Consider the following 17,684-nt stretch of genomic DNA (forward strand, 5'->3'; position numbering starts at 1 on the left):
TTATATAAATGGCAAAGTGGCTGGTCACTTTTTGGGGGCAACTATCAGATCTGAGATTTTTTTTCTCTCCAATTCTTTTTTTTAACTTTTTTTTTTTTTGGAGAGGGGAAGGCAGGGCAATTGGGGTTAAGTGAGTTGCCCAAGGTCACCCAGCTAAGTGTGTCAGGTGTCTGAGGTCACATTTGAACTCAGGTCCTCCTGACTCCAGGACCGGTGTTCTACTCACTGCGCCACCTAGCTGCCCCTTCTCCAATTCTTTAATAGCATCTCTCCGATACCTAGAAAACGGATCCCTTGGTGCTATGGAAATTGTATCCTCTCCCCTATTGACCGCTTTTGTATAAACCCAGGCTTATCCATCTGTTCTTCCTAGTTTTGTTTTCTTTGGTGCCACTGATGCATCCTTATGTAGCACACCAGGGACTAGGAGATTCGAACTCAAATGTGGTCACAGCATGTGAAAAAATGGTGGGAAAACCTAATTATAAAACTCTTTACTGATCTTTCTGAATTTCCTCCTCTTTGTTCTCCCTTCAATTTCATTCTTAGATTCCTCAGGCATTATTAGTTGGGTCTCTCACTGAGCTTCCTTTGTATTTTTTTGCCCTCCATTTCCCACTATTTTATGAGACAATGCTGCTCATGATCTCTTAGCATCCTCTTCTCTGAGATCTTACAAATGAGTTTGTACTCCAAGTCAACGTTATTGGCAATGTTGCGGACCACTAGGTGGCACGCCTTGCCAAATGGAGAGAGATGGCAGCCAAAGGGAATAAGCATATCTAGCCCCCACTTTGCTCCAGGAGCTTTCTCATTTGAGCCTTGCAACAACCCTAGTTTGTAGGTGCTGTTATTATCCCCATTTTACAATTGAGGAAAGTGAGGCAGCAGGGTTAAGTGACTTGACCGGGGTCACACAGTGTCTGAGGCCAGAACTCCGGAAAATGAGCCTTTCGTGCTCCAGGCATGGCGCTCTCTCTGCTGTATCACCCAGCTGCAGTTCTCACTGCAGTTACCAAATGTTAAAATTCACAATTTAATTTGGAGGTTCTTATTGAGTTTGTCCTAGAATTTTTGTACTTTCTCACCCTCTGCAACAAATGTGGATACATAGGCAGCCATTTTCTTTATTACGGCTATTTTGCAATTGCTGATCATGAGCGCCACAATAAAAGATGAGCAAGTGTGCCATTGTGTTAGGTTTCTTGTTGACTCCATACAGCTCTGCCAAAGAGAACTCATGGGTTTATTTCCTCTTCCCCATCTCTTATGGCTTCATTTTTAGTGAGAATGTCAAGATTGATATGGCACATTCCCTCTGGTAACATGTTCTCTCTTTATGGATCACTGGATGAGGATCTCATATTTAGATTAACATCAGTTATGTTAATGTGTGTAGATAATTAATAAGCATTTATTAAGCACTTACTTTTGTAATGGCACTGTGCCAAGTAGTGGGGATACAGAAAAAGGCAGAAGCACAAAAATCAGTCCCTGGCCTCGAAGAAAACTGGTAGGGAGACAACATGTCAGTAATTAGGTTTGTATCGTTGAGTCTTCTAAAGTCATGTCCAACTCTGTGACCTCATTTCTTGGTTTGTACATATAAGATAGATACAGAGTATGGGGCAGCTAGGTGGCACAGTGGGTAGAGCACTGGACTTGGAATCAGAAAGACTCTCCTCCTGACTTCAAATCCAACCTCAGACACTTATTAGCTGTGTGATCCTGGGCAAGTCACTTAATCAGGTTTGCCTCAGTTTCCTCATCTGTAAAATGAGCTGGAGACTTTGCCAAAAAAGCCCCACATGGTGGGATCACAAAGAGTTGGACTCAACTGAAATGACTGAACAAACAACAAAGTAGAAGGAAAGTTACCTTTGAAGATATAGGACCGGGGTGCAGGAGGGAGGGGGAAATTAGGAAAGCCCTTTTCCGTACAGCAGCCTTCAAACTGAGCCTTGGATGAAGCCAGAGATGTCAAGAAGCAGAGGTGGAGAGCATTCCAGGCATGCAGGACAGCTACTGTAAAAGCATGGAGTTAGGAGATGGATTGTTTGGTGTAAGGAACAGCAAGTGGGCAGGTATTACCAGATCTTAGGATGCATGGAGGATAGTAAAACAAAGAAGACTGGAATGGTAGGAAGGGACCAGGTTGTGAAGATCTTTATATGCCAGAGGACTTTGTTAGGTCTTGGAAATACTGGGGAGGCGCTGGAGTTCATCAGATTGGGCAAGGAGACACGGTCAGAGCTGCACTTTAGGAAGAGCACTTTGACAGTGGGGAGAGACCCGAGGCAGGAAGACCGATTAGAAGGCTGCTGATGTTGCGGTAGTCCAGGTGAGAGGTGTCAAAGGCCAGCTCTAGGGTGGTACCTGAGTGAGTGGAGAGAAGTGGTGAAGGTAGAATCAAGGCTTTGGCGATGCATCCGCTATCTGGGGTGAGCGTACCTGAAGAGGTGAGAATTCTTAGCTCTGTCTTCCTGACCCTGACACCCTTGAGACAAGAGCAGCAGGTGGCTGTTCAAGACCAAGAACCATTCGAGATTTGTCTTGCTTTTGTGGATTGCTGTAAGCAAAGAATTCTTCATGCATTGGCCATGCAAAGCCCTTGGGGGCTTTCCTTGCTTGTTGAGGCTGTCCCACAGAAATCATAGCTTTACTGAAGTCAGAACTGCACAGCCTCTCATGTAGTGGGGTGGGAGATTCTTGGGGTTGAGGTGTGGTCTATTACTATCTCTTGTGTCCAAACTCCAGGCCCAGAAAAACAACACACACCATGTCCTAGACCAGCCTAATTGTTGGGTGGATTGGAGAACCAAGGAAAGAGGCTGGACTGATTTAAAAGGTCCTCCTCAGAGGCAAGGTTGTGACCCCATTCTTGTAGACCCCTCCCTACTACCCTGCACAGTTGTCCAGCTTCCTTGCCTCTCTTCAGTCACTTTACCTCTCTTTGGCTGCACCCCGCCCCCAGTCTTACTAGCTTTTTGGCAGGTCTTCGACAGAGCCATAGGATGGCCAAGGGAAATGGGCCATAGAACATAGAACATAGAACATCACCAGGAAGTGACTTTGGAAAACCAAACATTAGAAGTGAAAGGAGTCTCTGAAGTCATCTAGTCTAACTTCTTATTTTGTAGATGGTAAACTTAGATGCAAAAGAAGTGGCTTACTCAAGGTCACACAGTGAATCAGTGGCAGAGTCAGAGCTGAAAGTGGGAAGCAAATAGGAGGGAACGCAAATGTGGGGCCATCAGAAGACAGGGGAGGGAGATGGCAGGTGAGAACTTGAGGAGAGGAAGGAGGCAAAGATGCAGGTGTGGGTATGAAGGAATGTCAGCAGTTACTCTGCAGACAGCCTTACTTCATTCTATCTCTCTTTTTTTCTCTCTCTCTCCTCCAGTCCTGGTATCTGGGATAAACAAGGTTCTCCCCACATGTCCCTTCTCCTGTGTCTCGGGGCTATCCCGGGGGGAGAAAGGCAGCCCCCCGGCCCACGTTTTCGGTGGAGAGCTAGTGCGAGTGAGGACGTCCTCCCAGCCACCCCCGCCAACATCCAACCCGACAAAAAAAAACAAACAAACAAAAACACAACAAAAAGAGACAAACAAAAAACAAAGATGAAAACAAGAGGTAAGACAGAAAAGTCAGAGACTCTCTCCGAAGAGCGAGTGAGGTTCCGCGCCTGGCAGTCAGGAACATCGTCGCCTAGTCCCCCAGCGACAGACACCCCGGCCAAGGGACAGGCCCCTTGCGTCCAACGGGCACTGCCCAGAGACGTAGGGCCCCGGGGGGCAGCCTATGCAAAACGGTGTCTTTCTAATTTATTCATCTCCTCTCCACCTGCCACAACTGAAGAAAGGACCGGATGCCCAGCCTGTCCCCCCACCCTGACCCATGCTCCCATGCCTGCTCCCAGGACAGATGGCTGCTTGCTCCTGTTGGCATTGGGCAGGCTGAGGGCAGTTCCCATTGGCACCAGCGGCCATCCCTCTGCCCAGGGATGAGCAGATTAAAAAAACAAACAAAATTGTGCTTTGGGTTAGCTCCCAGACCCACTGTCCAGACTCGTTAACCAGAGAGAGGTGAGCATATCCCTAAGGCCCACCACGGAGGGGCATCTTGAGGTAAAGGAACTGTACCAGGTGCATTCTCTTCCTACCCATGTGCCCTGACTGCAGACAAATCAGCTGATATCCCCTTCCCCTGAACTCCCATTCTGGGGCCAGATGGCAGCATTCCAAAGAGGCTGGTGCCCATGATGCTTGCTATTTGCCAAGGAGGTCAAGCAGCAACCTCCCATCTTCCCCAGCCTCCTGGGGATCAGGGTACTTGTCATAAGTGGCAGACACACCTATGGGGCCTAATGTTCTATGTGCTGTGGAAGGGGTAAGGAGCGGAGATGGGCACAGTAGGGTCTCTCCTGGTGGTTCCAGACATTGTAAGGGTGGCAATGGTGGCAGGGGAGAAAGTGGCTCTCCAAGATGTTTGGGGAATTAAGGTAAGGGAGGAAGCCACTGACAGTGTCAGAAGGTTGGTTAGAGTTACACAGAGTGGGCAGGGCTTGGTGGTACAGGGCCCCTTGGTGAGAGGATTCAGCATGGTCTAAGCTTAAAAAAAGGAGCCCCAACCAAATTCTTTTACCCCAAAAGACTCATTGAAAACTCCCCATTTCCTGCACCATATACAGAGACATCTAATTTGGCTTAAACTTGGTCCTGGACCACCCCCCTCACTTCTGTATTTCTATCTGCCTGGGACTCTTTCTTTCTTCATGCCTACCCCATTTGGGAGAAAAGGTCTATGCAATCAGTCCCACAATAGCTTGGTGCCCTGGAGCCTGGGACCTGGAAACTGAAGGGACTAAGGAAACAGGTGGCCCGCCAAAACCCGTGCCCCAAAGCCTAATGCCCTGGGGATGATGTTGTACGCGCTGCAAAAGATGCACTTTTGGAGGACAGAAAGGGAAGGAGAAGCCACCATAAGACATGCCCCTTACCCACCTGCTGTTCCCAAGACTTTAGTCCTACCCTTAAGGATCTTGACAGGCCTCCCAGAGAGGAGAGGTTATGGGCTGGGAATGGGAATAACAGGTCCCCACCCTCTCTGACAAAAACTTTCTCCCAATCTCCTTCCCCACCCTATCTAACTGGGCTGTGGAGTGTGCGCGATTAAGTGCCTGAATCCTGGATCGCTGCCCTCAGCTCCTGCCCTCCCACACCCCCAACTCACAACAGCGCCAAGTGATCATGGATGGCCTAGAGCCAAGATCTGGATGGCCCTTCGCCCTCCATGCCCACTCAAGGCACCTCCACCTCCCTTCCTGCCAACTCCTCAGAACCACCCCTTTTCCTGGGCCCTGCTGGTTCCCTCTGCGCCATCACTGAGATACCTCACCAAGGGCCACTAAGAGATGCTGGGGTCCCTGGTTTTCACCCATTGGTGTCTGGGCCTCAGGCCTCTCTGATTTCCAGGGATACAAAGACTCTCCCTAGGGAAGGAGGAAGGGGACACCTCCTTTCCCAATGGTCCTTGCTCCCTATTCAACGAGGTATCTCTTTGGGTCTCAAAAACCCTCATCTCCTTACCTCCACCCACAGCCCAAACCAGAGAGATGGGAGACTGAAAGACAGAGTGGGCATTTGCCCCTGCCAGCCAACCGCCCGTCTGGGACAGTGGAGATTGGGGCTAAAAGGGGTCAGGGAAACTGCTCCCTTTCCCCCAGTTCCCCACTGCCCCCTCTGCCAGTGCCTTAAAACCAAGAGTGATGCCCTTCCCATTTCCATGCCTCCTTCCCCTCATGCCTATGCCTGCCCTTCTCCCCAGCTCAGCCCAGGCCAGGCCAAGGGGAACTGCCCCACTGCACTTTTGTCTTCCCTGTTGGCTCTTGGGAGTATGAGAGAGATTGGAAAGGGAGAGGTCACTTGGTTTAGTCCCCTACTCTGTGACTAATCCCTGCAAGAGCTGGGGTGAACCCCACTAGGGAGGGGAGGGGGGAATGGAGAGAGGTCCTGTAGTCCAGGTCCAGAGTAGGCCAAGATCTGGCAGAGAGGGAGAGACTGCCAAACCACGACTGGCAAGGAAGGCAGTGCCCTGGCCCTGACTGGGTTTTCCCTACTGCCCTTGTGCCCAGGCACCCCCTCCCATTTGCTCCCTCCTTAAAAACATATGCCCCAGCTGAGTGAGCAGTAGCTCAGGCCTGGGGTGGGCAATCTGTTAAGCATTTCCGTTGAGACGCTCTGATAACACTAAGCTCAGGGAGCCAGCCCTAGGCCTCCCTCCTGCTCTCACCTCTGACCCTACCGCCCCCAGTCATCAGGGGAGGGAGGAGATGCCTGGGATTACCATTTCTGGGGTGCCCTTGGGCCCTATGAGACCCATCTAACCTCTCTAGAACTCCTTCCCACTGGTCTCGGAGGGGCCCCTTCTTTCCCTCCGGGGGGGTCTGAGCCATCTGTGGGGCACTGAGCCGAAGGGGCTCCTCCCCACCATGGGAATCTCACTCTTGGGCCCAATCCCACTTTCCTTCTTTCTCTCTTCTCACCCACCCACTGCCACCTCTTCCAGAGACCATACTTTCCTCTCAAACTGGCACAAAGGCGTGGCAAACCCAGTTGATCCAAAACAGAAAGACCAGAGTTTCCTAAGCTCCCTCCTCAGTTCCTCTCCCTACCCTGTGCCATCCTTCTCATCCTCTGGAGCTTCCCTGATGGCAACTTTGTCACCCAGTGGCAGAGGGTGCGATCTTTGTGCACTTAACCCTATTGTCCTCCCCACCCCCAAGAGGTCTCCAAGCCACTGGATGGGGTTGGCCTTTGGGACCTGAAGTGAGCCTCTCTTGGGGGGTGGATGGGTGAAGTGTGTGTGTGTGTGTGTGTGTGTGTATGTGTGTGTGCGTGCACACGCGTACACATGTATGTATGTCTGTGTTGGGGGTGGGGTGGGCATTGGAACCTTCGGTACAGGCAACCCTAGCTCCCTAGGGTTTTAGGGGTGGGGTGGGGAAGGACCGCATTCCAGGCGGGACCTTGCGGAACCAAGCTGGGCTAGCAAGTTGGCGGTCAAGGGGAGAACTCCAAGCTAATAAAACTGCATGGTGCTTAACCAGGAACTCGTGTGACCTAGCTCAAGCTGTCAGCTCGGAGCTGATAAATGCATGGCAGACTATAACTGGCTCTACCTTTCCCCCTCTCCACCTTCCCCTGCCCCGTCCTCTTTAAAAAAAAATTATATAAAAAAGTGAAAAAAAAATTCATGTTTCCTAATTTGCACGAAATTTTCTATCACATGATGTGCCTTGCCTTCCAAGAATAAGTATTAACTTTCAACGGTATCACCGCACAGAGATAGCTGCATGCTCTGCTCGTGTAGTTAAAATAAAATCAAATAAAAAATAAAAATGGAAAAGGGGGATGTACTTCTATTTGTAAAAAACAAAACAAAACAAAAAAAATCACCAAACAAAAAACTCCAACCCATCCAGCATCCAGCCCTCCTCAGCTCCTTCTTTGGGCCTCACCTCCGTCCATCTCTGTTCATATTTCTTGGGCCTAAAGAGGGGTTCCTCATGTAATGGCCACCCCAAAGCCTTTCTAGCTCTTGCCCCTTTCTCAGCTATCTGCCCAAAGCTAAGCTTGAAGGGTCCAGGAGGCCTTTTGTTTTTGATTTGGAAACTAGCATCCAAGCCCTAAAGGGATTGTCCGTGGAAGAGGAGGGCTGTGTTCCTACCATCCTGGATGGCCACCTCCTAGGGTGCTGCTCCGAGTTGATTGTCTTCTAGGGTTGAGACCCTAAAAGAAACAACTGAGTCCCAGAGCAGCATGCTAACTGGGAACCTGGCCCCTAGGGTGTCACCCAAACAGACAGCCACCTCCTAAGGGGTCACGTCAAATGAGGTGGCTGTCTCTTAGAGTGTCAGCCTAACTGAAAATACCTGTCCTCTAAGGTGTCACCCTAACTAGGATAACTGCCTCCTAGGATGGCAACCTCACTGAAACATCTGTCCCATAGCATATCATCCTAACTGGATGATTGTCATCTTAGGTGTCACCGTAACTGGGGGAAAAAAAAAAACACTTGTCCCTCAAGGTATTACTTTAACTGGGATGGCTGCCTCCAGCATGGTATCACCCTGATTGAAACATATGTCCCCTAGCATGTCACCCTAGCATGTCTGACTGCCTCCTAGGGTGGCACTCTAGCTGGGACAATTATCTCCCAGGGTGTTACACTAGCAGAGATGATAGATCCCTTTCAGCTCTAAAATTCTATAGTTCTGACCATCTCCTAGGCAGGCAGGAAGAAGTGAGTCACCCATTTAGGGCTCAGGGTTTTACAATTATCATTTAACACAGGAGAGATGGTCATTCTTGTGTCTCTTTCATCTGACACCTTCCCCCACCCCCACATAAGTTTTGCCAAAGCCCTTCCTTTCCCTTCTCCTCATTCCCCACTTGGTGGGCCATTTGGGGATGGACTTTGCTCCTGTCCTGACAGCTTCTCCTTTGCTCCATGTCTTCCAGTTGTGAATACAAATGCATCTAGTATGGCAAAAGTATATATTTATCTCTCTATCTCTCTATATGCAATACCTGTTTAGTCTCTGCTCCTAGGCTGGCTAACCACTCTCAGTGACTTCATGGGGAGAGACAGGAGGAGGGTCCTATAGAAGCTGCTTTGATCTGGGAGGGCGTTGGAATGGAGGCTGATGGTCCCATCTCATTTTTCTGGGCAGTTTTGTGTAGTGTTTTTTTTTCTAATTGACCAAAGCAAAGCATGTTCTGCGTTTCTCCTCCCTTGATACTTTCCCTACCCCTCACCCCTGGTTATAGGGGTTCAGGGTTTGGAGTGAAGGGCTGAATTTAGTGATCTAAGCTATGAAATTAAGGGAAAGAACCGCCTTCCAGCTTCTGGTCCTCTCTTCTCTAGGGTACTCTTCTTCTTTGCGGGGGCAGGGTCCAGCTTCCAGCAATCACCTATGTCATCATTGGGTCAGGGCCACTCATCATCCCGCCCACATAGCCCCATCTTTTATGATTCTTGGGGAGTGGGGTGATAGCTGAGCCTAGGAATGAGAACAAGGGATCACCATGGAACTGTAGCTCACCATGCAGGTCTTAAGGAGCCTGGACAGGTCTGAGACTCTTGCTCATGATGGCTCCATGGTTCCTTCCTTATCACCACCACCACCACCACCACCACCACACCTTCCCCCCACCCACCTCCCACCCTGCCATCATCTTCCTGGGCCTCCCTGGACACCTGCTTTTGGCTCTTGGGCAAGGCAGAAGATTGGAGCCACTGGCTCCCATTTCTGCCCAGTGAGACCCCCAGTTCATCCTGGATTTCAGTAATTCTCTTCCTTTTCCATCCCATCATGTCTTCTTTCAAAAGTGCCACTGAAGACCAGAACAGTGGGGGTAAAGGGTATGACAATTCCATGCTATCTTGTCTCCCCGATCTGAAAGCTGTGGGAGTTTATGTCTGAGAATCAGGTTGAATGTGACCGAGTTAAATAAGAAAGCCCCTTTGTGTTAGCTAAACCAGAGGAAGTGGCCTAGCAGGTTCCTGGAGAGACCCTAAGGGTCAAGTCAGAAAGGGTCTTGCTGAGGTCATTTTGTCCAGCTCCCTCCCTCCATCTTGGCCTGGACCTCATGAAACATCAGTGTTCCTTAACTCAGGAAGGGTATGTAGGGTTCCTCCAAGCCAGAAGCTCCCAAAGCCAAACACTTCCTCTTCTGTTCACTCATTCCACAAATAGTTCCTGAGAGGCAACAGCTGTTCAAGACTCAGATCTGTCATCTTTCAGCTGTCTTAAACACAGGTCAGGGCTTTTGTCAGTGAGGCCCCTGGCCATACATGACCCCATCCTTTTCTCTTCTCTCCTTTTTCTGTCCCAGTCTCTTCTTAGTTGTAGAGGACCTTTCTCCTGCCAATAAACAGGAGCTTTTGATTAAAATTCTGTGGAAAAGGAAAGAGAGGTTGGAAACCCATTGTCTGCATGGAAACTCATGCAAAAACAATGGCCTTGAGGCATAGTGGACATAAAACATAGAGCTAAGAGGATCCAGACTGGAGTGGCACTGAGGTTGTTGAGTGAAGGAAGTCTAGTCCCCTGCCAGGAGCTGCCATGACCACCCCCTCTGCCCTCCCAGAGTACAAGAGGATGTGCCAAGTCAGCAGCCCTGGCAGTAAGTGCTTAGTCAGTGCATTTCACTCCTCAGGCTGTGGACATCTTGAGTTGGGAATGAGAAAAGATGTCCTTCCTTTGGTAGATAAGCATCTGGATTTGAAGGCTGATGGACCCTTCCCAAAACCAAAGGAGATTTTGATCAAAAGACCAAATCCTCCCTAGTTCTCGACTTCTCACCACCTCCTACCATCCAGGTGCTTAGGGAAATGTGGGAGCTCATTCTTCAGCACTGGCCAGGTCCCCACTCCCATGTGCCCCATGAACAGAGGAATACAGGCTCCCATCCAGTTCCCCTGTGTTTAAGATATCTCATTGGTCACCGGTTATCTATCTGCCTTCAGGGCATCCATCATCCTGCCTATCCTTCCTTCACTCACCAAGATATGAAACTCTGAATGCCACCTCCACCCATAACCTGGTATGGCTTTGGCTGACCAAATGGCTCATCTCTTCCTGGTTCAGTGATCGAGGGTTCTCATTGCACTAACCTATCCACCACCAGGTAGCTTTTTCATCTGCTTTGTTGGTTCCTAGAAGCTTCAAACCTTTCAGGGCATGACCACACACACACACACACACACACACACACACACACACACACACACACACACGTACTCATGCACCCTCAGTGACAACATTTATGAGAGTTTCAAAGGGAACCACATCAGAGACCACCCTAAAGGTCCAATAATGGATAAAATCCAGGGAACCAGGCCCTGAAGGGGTTGGTCCTGCATTAGTTGAAATTCAGGGGCTCCTTCTGGATGAGGAAGGTACGACAACCAAGTCCTGACCTTAACTTCATCTCCTGAGAGAATTGCCCCCCACTCCCCACTATATATATACATATATACATAGTCCATGTCCACCATTGACCTATCTAAATCTCTTCCATTTCCCTATTTTGTGAGTGGGAAGGTGGTTCCTAACCTTGTTTCCTTAGCAGTTTAGTCTGGCCCCCCCTTCCTTCTCCCCAATCTCTCCCACCCAGGAAGGAAATAAACTTCAGAGGCAAGATAGGAGAAGGGAGACAAGCTCTATTTGATTCAGTGAGGCCAGGAAAGGGGCAGAGGAATGGCAGAGGGCCCAGGAAATCTCTGACTAGCCTCTCCTCTCCCTCAGCCCTAGAGAGTACAGAAAGAAAGGGGCATCCCTCCCCCCTCAAAATGATTTTCTTATAGGGGCATCAGGGGATGAGGGGCCCCACTTTTCAGGGGATAAAAGTATTATGAGTCTTTATTCCTTTCCCTGAACTTCACACTCATCCAGATACAGAAGCAGAGGAGGGGCACAAAGGGGAGAGAGAAATCTAAGCAACCAGGCAGTGGGCACCCCAAAAAGTGAGATGGTAATCTCTTCCTCAAGGTTCTGAGATGGAGTTCTGATATGACCCTTTCCCTAAGCACCTAGCACCAAACACCAGTGTTCTGAGGCCCAAGACTTCCACCCTTCTCAGAGGCCCTCCAAATCCAGATGGCTTTGGCCTTCAAGCTTGGCTTTTCTTGGCCTAGCATTCATGCACTACAATGGCTATCTTAGTGACCACAGCCCCAAGTTGGATAAGAGAACCAGAGTTGGGGTGGGGGTAGAGGGTGCAGTGAGAGAGGTGAGCCCCACAAAGACCTATTCACCTAGACCAAAAAATTCCAGAGTCCTCTAATAGTGTTCCTTAGGAAGTATCTCAAATGGATAAAATCGAAGCTGCCTCCTTCCCCATCTGACCACCCCCATCCCAGGCCTCATTGATGGTACTTTAAACTTTATCATCCACTCGCAATTTTTTGTGATATGGATTATAAATTGCTGCTCTTGAGGGGTCAGTTTCTCTAACTGGCACATCATCCAAGAACCTTGGTTTTGCTCTTCATTTTTGAGGGGATGAACATCTTCCTCCCACCTTTATCTCCTCCTGTCTGTATCCTCTCCCACACCATGCCATGCATCTTCCCCCTTCTGCCCACCAGGTATCTGGGAAGTGGTAGATTGGCTGCTAGAATCTCTTATCAGCCTCAGTTCCCCCCCACCACCACAAAATATGTCTCCCACCCCCATAGTCTTCTCTCTACCTTCCATTATGGCTGGATTAAGGTCCTTCTGGTGCTCCATCATTTATCCATGATTAAAGTTAGCCACACAATAAGAAGGCTTCTGTTTCTTTTCAAGGGAGGGATTGGGACAAGATTTTGGGACAAGAAAGGAGGGAAAGCCAACCAAAAGTCAAAGCAGCAGGACTGTTGACATCCAAACCAAAAACCAATTATTCCCAAGCAGTGCCTCGCAAGTCCCTGCTGGCCTGGCTTTGAGGGGTGTTTCTCATCTGGCCATCTCAGTCCTTGCTTAGGAAGCTGCAGGGAAGGAGGGTGATCGGCCTCCTTAAGAGGGTATATCTCAACCCTGAAAGCATAAGACCATGCTGTGACTCAGGTGAGGGCAAGGTTCTAGGGTGATCTAAAGCACTTAAGTATAGCTACTCGCTCCTCAGTCTGGAGGTCTTTGAAGCTGTAGATTCCATATTTTCAGTGCCTAGGAACATAAGGGTGGCAAAAACAGCCTGGCAGAATCCCAGCCCTGGCTGGGAGCTAGAATGGGAGTCCATATCTGTTCTTCCCTGTGGAGTGCACATTCTAGGCCTGGAGTGAGATGGGGGAACTCTGGAGCAAAATTAGTCTGGAGGAAATGGGTCTTGGGAGGGGATGGGAAGCACTGAGTCCATCAAAGACTTCTCCCCCCCACCCCCCACCCAAAGCAATGCTCTACTCAGAGCCATAGGCCTCCAGAGGCCATCTATGCTGTCCTCCAGGAAGGGTAAGATTCTGCTTTACCAGTGAGCCCCTGGGTTTATTGGACTGAAGCAGGGGCATAAGGAGATAAGTAGTGGGAGCTTTCCATCAAGGGAACAGGTGGGCAATCCAGGCCACACCCTTCTATGTGATTCCTAAAGAAAACCAGTCTCTAGCTCCCTTGGTCTCCTGTTCTGGCATTACCCTCTCCAAGGATCCCCAAATTTTGGCCTCAAATCTATCTATCCTCCCAAATACTTGGGCCCCAATGACCCCTCCCAACTACCACCACCACCACCAACAACAAAAAACCACAAAACAAACCAAAGGCTTTAAGATACCCTTGGTCCCAACCCCAGACTCATCCTTTCCCAGCTCCTGACTCAACAGAGTAGCCCAGGCTCTCTGACTTCTCTTCAATGCCTTGGACAGGAGTTGGCAAGAGACAGGAGGGACAGTCCCCCCAACCCCAGACTTTTCTGTTACAGTTTCCATAGCTTTCATTTTGATCATTCAAGGACAAAATACAGGGGAAAGGGGGTGGGGGGAGAGGGAGGAGAGATGTTACATAGAGTAAGATCCAATACCAGAGACATCTCTCTGGGAACACGACAAAATGGGGAGAAAAAAAGAATTTGCTTTACCGGTGTCCTCTTCAGTTGTTATTTTGTGTGCGTGTTTTGTTTTGTTTGTTTTGTTTTCTCCAAGATTTCTTTTTCCATTTTATATTTTATCAATATTATGGGACTAGTTAATCTGTTTCTTGCTTCTTGCTTACTGCACCCATCCCACAATGCCCTCACACACAGATTCTCTCTCTCACACACACACACACACACACACACACACACACACACACACACACACACACCATGCAACAGATTGGAAATCACCACAGGCCCAGGACTGAGCTCTCTTATCCTTGGCCTACCCATCAACAAATACATACACAGTCTGCCCAATTCCAAGGGCACCATATTGGGACTGGGATGGGGGGATGGGATCTAACTCTGCCCTTCCTCCTTCCCCCTCCCTCCTACCTGTTCCCTTGCCTCCTGCCTCAGTTTCCCTCTCTCCCCTCCCCCTCTTCTGCGCCTCACACCCTATTTGATTATAACATTGTATGATGCAGCCCTTACGGTCTAGCCGATGCGCCTACCTAAATACCATTTATTGAAAGTGACGATGGTTTGTTCCCTATGCAAAAAAAAGAAAAAATATTCCAAAAAAAAGAAAAAAATGTATAAAACATTAAACAAGCTATGCTCCAACTCTACATGTGTCCTCCAGACTCTCCTTTCCTCGACTGGGGTCAAGGGAACCAAAGAGGGGAGGGACCAACCAGAGTGGGCTGTTTGAGTGACTGACTTTTGTCTTGGCCCTCTCCTAGGCTTCCTGAAGAAGAAGGAACTTAAAGTGTGTGTGTGTGTGTGTGTGTGTGTGTGTGTGTGTGTGTTTATGAGAGAGAGAGAGAGAGAGAGAGAGAAAGGGAGAGAGAGAGAGAGAGGCAGAGAGAAAGAGAGAGAGAGAGTGGGGGGAGGGAGGGAGAGAAAAAGGGGGAGGAAGAGAGAGACAGAGAGAGAAACAAGGTAGAGAGAAGAGGATGAGGATAAGAATCACTAGGACCTTGGAAAACAACCCATCTAATGCTACTTGTACCAGACCAGGAATACCACCTCCAATAATACCACCTCCAATAATATCCCCAGTTAGGAGTCCAGACTCACCTCAAGGACATCCGTTCCAGACTAGCTCTAATGGCAGATGTTCGCCGTCTCATTCCTCTTTACGACCATCACCTGCTGCAACTCCTAGTACCTTTAGGGCCAGACCTCTCCTCTTCATGACAATTCTTCAAAAACCTGAAAGCAGCTTCTGCAAGAAGAGGATCCAGGATTGGGTTTGGAGTCTGAAAATGGATTTGGGGGCTGTTGGTTGAATTCTATTGAATTGAGGCAATCTTTTCTCTGCAGCGGTCCCAGACATGTGACCGGGCTCAGAAACCATCCACAGAAGACATGGCTGGCCACGGTCAAGGGTGTGTGTGTGTGTGTCTGTGTGTGTGTGTGTCTGTGTGTGTGTGTGTGTGTGTCTGTGTCTGTGTCTGTGTCTCAATGATACTTAATGTACTGTTAATGATGATCATGGCAGCTAGCACTTATACAGCACTTTAAAGTTTACACATGGGATCTCATTTGATTTCAACTAACCCTAGGAGGTAGGTACTACTGTTATCCCCATTTTACAGATGATAAAATTAAGGCACAGAGAAGTTAAGTGATTTGCCCAGGGACACACAGCTAGTAAGCATCTGAAGCAAGATTGAAACTCTGGTCTGCCTGACTCCAGGTCTAAAGCTATGTCTGGTACATCAGGGAACAGCAAACTACAGCCCAGCCGGCCCACTGCCTGTTTTTGTATGGCCTGTGAGCTAAGAGGCTAAGTTTTACTGGATTTTAAAATGCGAAGACCACTCTTAGCTCTCAGGCCATACTCTAGTTTGCTTAGCCTGTACCATCTGATCTGTACCGGCCTGTGCGTCTCTGTATGTCTCTTTTGTGTGGGGGTGGGGGGGGTGGGGGGGGGGTGGCCAGTGTCCATGTCTCTGGGTACCTGCCTGTATGGATTCAGGCACCTATTACAGTTTATCCCTTCCACATTTCGACTTTCCCCATTGCTGTTTCACTATATCATAGATCGGCATAAGAAACTAGATGGAAATTTTGGGGGAGCTTTGCAGAAGCCACAGACGACATGTGAAGACCAGAAGAAGACACAGAAAAAGTTTAGAAACTCAGAAATGCATAAAATATATGTATAGTATTGTATAATACCAACATATCTTATCTTTTAATACAATAATAATTCAGATTTCTTCTCTGGTATGAAGCTTAGGCCAAAAAAAATTTACGTAGATTTTCCAGATTGAAGGGGGCACTGTGCCCCTAACCCTCACAATGTGGAAGGGATAACTGTATATTCAAGGTGTTAGAAAAAAAGATAAAAATAAGATGCCTCTTGTCCTACCTTTGCCACATATCTCCAATAAGCCCTTTTCTCTCCTTGCCCCCTGCAGGCCCTCATCACTTCACTCTGCCCCACCCCCCACAACTATTGCAATAGTCTTCTAGTGGCTCTGCCTTCCTCAAGCCTCTCCCACTTCAGTCTATCCTCCATTCAGCCCCTAAGATGATTTTTTCCTAAAGTACAACCTGACTATCATCTCTCCCCACAACCTCCACCCCCAATAAATAAACTCCAGTGGCTTCCTACGGGCCTCCAGCATCAAATGCAAAATCTTTGTTTGCCATTCAAAGCCCTTCATAACCTAGCCCTGTCCCCACCCTTCCAGTCTCCTTACCCCTTACTACACCTTGAACCCTACTCTCTCACTATACTCTTCGGTACAGTGACATTGGCCTTCTGGTTGTTCCACAAACAAGACGTTCAGGCACTTTCTTGGACTGTCCCCCATGCCTGGAAAGCTCTCCCCTCCTCCTCCTCTCTGTCTCCTGACTTCTCTGGCTTCTTCCAAGTCCCAACTAAAATCTCACTTTCTACAAGAATCCTTTCCTACCCCTCTTAATTCTAATGCCCCCCTTCTCTGAATTATTTCCTATTTATCCCGTATGTAGCTTGTTTTCACAAATACGTTTGTTTGTTGTCTTCCCACCCCATTAGAGGGTAAGGACTGTCTTTGCTTTTCTCTGTATCCTTAGCATTTGGAGCTTAATAAATGCTTATTGGCTGACTGACTCAAGAAACTTACATTTTACTGAAGATGAAGGAGGGATGGGACATAGGGCATACACACATAAAAGTCTAAGACAAGGCAGAGTGTGATGGGGGCAAAGGAGAGAACCAGATCAAGTGCTCTAGGGACAATTTAAGGGGGAAGAGAAAACCAAGCTGGGGGAATGGGAAGATGAGGAGAATCATGCAAGGTTTTACTGAAGAAGTGGGACCCAAGTTGTTCCTCAAAGGAAGAGGTCTCTGAAAGGCAGAGATGAGTGAGGAGAGAAGGCATTCCAGGCATATGGGATGGTCTGAGAAATGCATATGGTGGCCTAAGATAGCAGGCAAGGTTTCTAACCCAGGTTTCTAGCCAAGGCTGGAGACTCCTCATTGGTGGGGAGAAAGCTACACAAAGCTACATGCCTATGCAGAGTCGGCACAAGAGAAGAAACATTCTTCATTCTTCCTTCAAGAGACACAGGTATCAGGGCTGACACCAGGAGAAAGAAAAAGACTGTCTTACACACCTGTAAAGACAGCCTGCTCCTCAAAACGTCCCTGATTTCCAACTTGTCTCCCTAAAGACACTGGACATCCAATCTCCCCTTGGGAGCTTTCTCTTGGTTGAACAATGTCTCATTTGATTCCCATCTAAAGAGCTTGTTCACTCTTGTGAATTATCTGCTGTATTCTAATCTGTATAGGTTCTCCAAGTTCACTTTGCTATTTGCTTGGATAAATGGGTTTACTTGCCTTTTGTGATGGTCTTTGTGGAACTAGTAATGGTTAGGGAGGAGTCAAGCCTTCAGGTGGAAACTTGGGGCACCTTCCCACCTTAAAAAATAGCAGCCAAGATAGCCATTTTTTGTTCTGAACCAATTGTGCCCCTAAACCAGCCATGTGGGGGTAGGGGGTATAAATAGATGTTAATCTAGTCTGGTATCCCCCTCTTAGACACTGGAAAATAAAATGGCTAG

The 17,684-nt window shown here is 48.5% G+C and overlaps 1 protein-coding gene across 8 annotated transcripts in view; it reads left to right on the plus strand.

Annotated features, from left to right (window-relative positions):
• Positions 1-14,248, plus strand: part of NFIC (nuclear factor I C) — a 144,149-nt gene extending 129,901 nt beyond the window's left edge. For all 8 annotated transcript variants that reach the window (XM_036756525.1, XM_036756544.1, XM_036756560.1 and 5 more), the window contains one exon: positions 3,404-14,248. In XM_036756525.1, coding sequence (XP_036612420.1) covers positions 3,404-3,421 — 18 coding nt within the window. In that variant the 3' untranslated portion in view covers positions 3,422-14,248. The remainder of the gene's footprint in view (positions 1-3,403) is intronic.
• Positions 14,249-17,684: the final 3,436 nt, after the last annotated feature.

The sequence above is a fragment of the Trichosurus vulpecula genome, chromosome 1 (genome assembly GCF_011100635.1).
Source record: "Trichosurus vulpecula isolate mTriVul1 chromosome 1, mTriVul1.pri, whole genome shotgun sequence".
NCBI lineage: Eukaryota > Metazoa > Chordata > Mammalia > Diprotodontia > Phalangeridae > Trichosurus > Trichosurus vulpecula.